General features: G+C 42.4%; 1 protein-coding gene across 1 annotated transcript in view; it reads left to right on the top strand.

Moving 5' to 3' along the window:
* LOC134197905 (collagen alpha chain-like) overlaps positions 1-2,500 on the top strand; it is a gene marked incomplete at its 3' end in the record, with an annotated part of 6,835 nt that overhangs the window by 1,096 nt on the left and 3,239 nt on the right. Inside the window, exons 5-13 of the mRNA XM_062667257.1 lie at positions 43-87; positions 139-183; positions 778-840; positions 910-966; positions 1,020-1,046; positions 1,106-1,153; positions 1,215-1,250; positions 1,318-1,353; positions 1,419-1,481. Coding sequence (XP_062523241.1) covers positions 43-87; positions 139-183; positions 778-840; positions 910-966; positions 1,020-1,046; positions 1,106-1,153; positions 1,215-1,250; positions 1,318-1,353; positions 1,419-1,481 — 420 coding nt within the window. The remainder of the gene's footprint in view (positions 1-42; positions 88-138; positions 184-777; positions 841-909; positions 967-1,019; positions 1,047-1,105; positions 1,154-1,214; positions 1,251-1,317; positions 1,354-1,418; positions 1,482-2,500) is intronic.

Genomic DNA, 2,500 nt, shown 5'->3' with positions numbered 1-2,500 from the left:
GAAATGGAGAGAGTTTGTTACTTGCAGTTGTTGTGCTTGTAGGGAGACAAAGGAGAGAGCGGAGAAGTCGGTGTGCGAGGATGGCATGTGAGACATTTCAACAAGAAAAGTTTGAATGCTGTAGAGTTTTGTAATTAGGGAAGACGTGGAGGTCTTGGCCCACCTGGAGATAAGGGAGCTCAGGTAAATATGGATGGAACAACACAAACACAGTACAGACACAATACAGACAGAACACAGACAAAGTACAGACAGAACGCAGACTCGGTACAGACAAAACACAGACAGAACACCGACAGACACAGTACGGACAGAACACAGACAGTACAGACGGAACACAGACACAATACAGACAGAACACAATACAGACATAATATAGACGGTCTGACCGTACACAGACGTAGTACATATGCACAATACAGACATAGTACAGACACAATACAGACAGAAGACAGACACAGTACAGACATAGTACAGACAGAATACAATAACACTAACTGTCTTGCACCGAGACACAATACAGACAGAACACAAACACAGTACAGACACAATACAGACAGAACATAGACACAGTACAGACACAATACAGACAAAACGCATACACAGTACAGACATAATACAGACATAGTACAGACACGGTACAAACACAGTACAGATACAGTACAGACAGAACACAGACACAGTACACACAATACAGACATAGTACAGACAGACTACAGACAGAATTCGGACGTACAGTTTTCTACAGTAACAATCACATGCATTACCATTTGTTAGGGCATGCAAGGAATGAAAGGAGACATTGGTATGCAGGGCATTTCCGGTTTGTGTGGAATACCAGTAAGTAACACTACTACCAATCAGCGTTCATAGTTGAGTGAGACATTCTCACTGTCTTTGACTTCGTAGGGATTGCCTGGTGAACCCGGCTCAACAGATAATGCCACCGGAGAAGCTGGAGACAAAGTATGTGCTTTTCAACTAACATCAATGTATAACTTACGAATCATTCTATTTAGGGACAAAAGGGAGATGCAGGCCAACGAGTAATCATCCGTTTATCATGCATGCTGCATCTATGAGCAGCCAAATTATTTGTTTTCAGGGTTCACAAGGTGAAACGTATTTAGGAGAGAACCCAGTGGGACAGAAGGCAAACCGTGTTTATTTCAAATTGTTTTTTGTAATTTATAATTTGAGTGTCGTGTCTACAGGGAGAGATTGGTGACTCTGGCTTACCTGGAGACAGCGTCAGACATTGAGATTGAAGGCTGCGTTGTGTGATGTCTCTGTGACGTTTATTCTGCTGTTTTTCAGGGAGATAACGGTACAAAGGGAGAGAAGGGGGTCAGGGTAAGTGCGTAGTTGATCTTGTGTTTATGTTTTTGTTGAGTGTGATGTTGTGTTTGTATTACCAGGGTGATGATGGGATATCAGGGCAAAGGGGAGTGAATGGTGTAGACGGACTAGATGGAGAAAAGGTTAGTGTGGTGTAATATATTGAAGGAAATGGGTCATGCTGAGTGATGAAGTCGGTTCAGTTGAAATTCATTACAGCATGTTTAGTATATTGTTTGTCTGTGTGTGTGTGTGTGTGTGTGTGTCTGTCTGTCTGTCTGTCTGTCTGTCTGTCTGTCTGTCTGTCTGTCTGTCTGTCAATACATATATTTCTTATACAAGACATTATAATAATAATAACAATAATAATAATAATAATAATATATTGGCTACCACTCCATGGTTTGGGGGTTCAAACCCCAGTGACGACAGTAAATTATGAAACTTGTCTGTCTTTCTTTCTCATGTTTCTCTAGCTTTATCCATGAGACTATGACTCGTTTCAGTCGTTGGGGAGTTTCTGTGGTCTGGCGAACGGTCCGTTGACGATGACGTTCAGTGCTTTCCTGGTGGTCGTTGATATCCACTAGGCGTGCTGTCCACGAGTTCGCAGTCACTGTAATGCCTGCAATCTATATCGAATTGGCTAGCTAGTCATTGATCGCCGTATGGACTGCACGGAAACATGCACTCCGCTGGGCTCACCTGCCGGGTTGGTGGGCGCCCAGATGGGGTAAAGACCCCACTTGCCCATTATGGAGGGGCATAGCGACACATATATTTCACTTTATACCAGCAGGTACAGCCTCTCACAGATGAGAGAAATATACATACAAACACACACATACACATAGACACCTAAAAAACAAACAGACAGCTAAGTATATAACAGAGAACGTAATTCCTTCAGCGAGATGGCAAAAAAATTAGTATGCACATCTACAAAGGGCAACTTATCTCTATAGACTCTCCACGATAGTCTATAACTATATATAACTAGGTCATTTCTAGAGTCTAGTATTACAGTCTACGCTAAGAATCAGCAAGTTCAAAGAGAAGTAGGACCCAAGAGGTCCCTAACAACGACTAGGAGTCAAACAGTTGACATAAGCTAACAGAGTTACTAATGGCACCAACTGAGTCACCACTATACTGGACTCTG

Source organism: Corticium candelabrum, unplaced genomic scaffold, assembly GCF_963422355.1.
Source record: "Corticium candelabrum unplaced genomic scaffold, ooCorCand1.1 SCAFFOLD_91, whole genome shotgun sequence".
Classification (NCBI taxonomy): Eukaryota; Metazoa; Porifera; class Homoscleromorpha; order Homosclerophorida; family Plakinidae; genus Corticium; species Corticium candelabrum.
The sequence above is the reverse complement of the archived record's forward strand: the minus strand, read 5'-3'. Positions and strand labels throughout refer to the sequence as shown.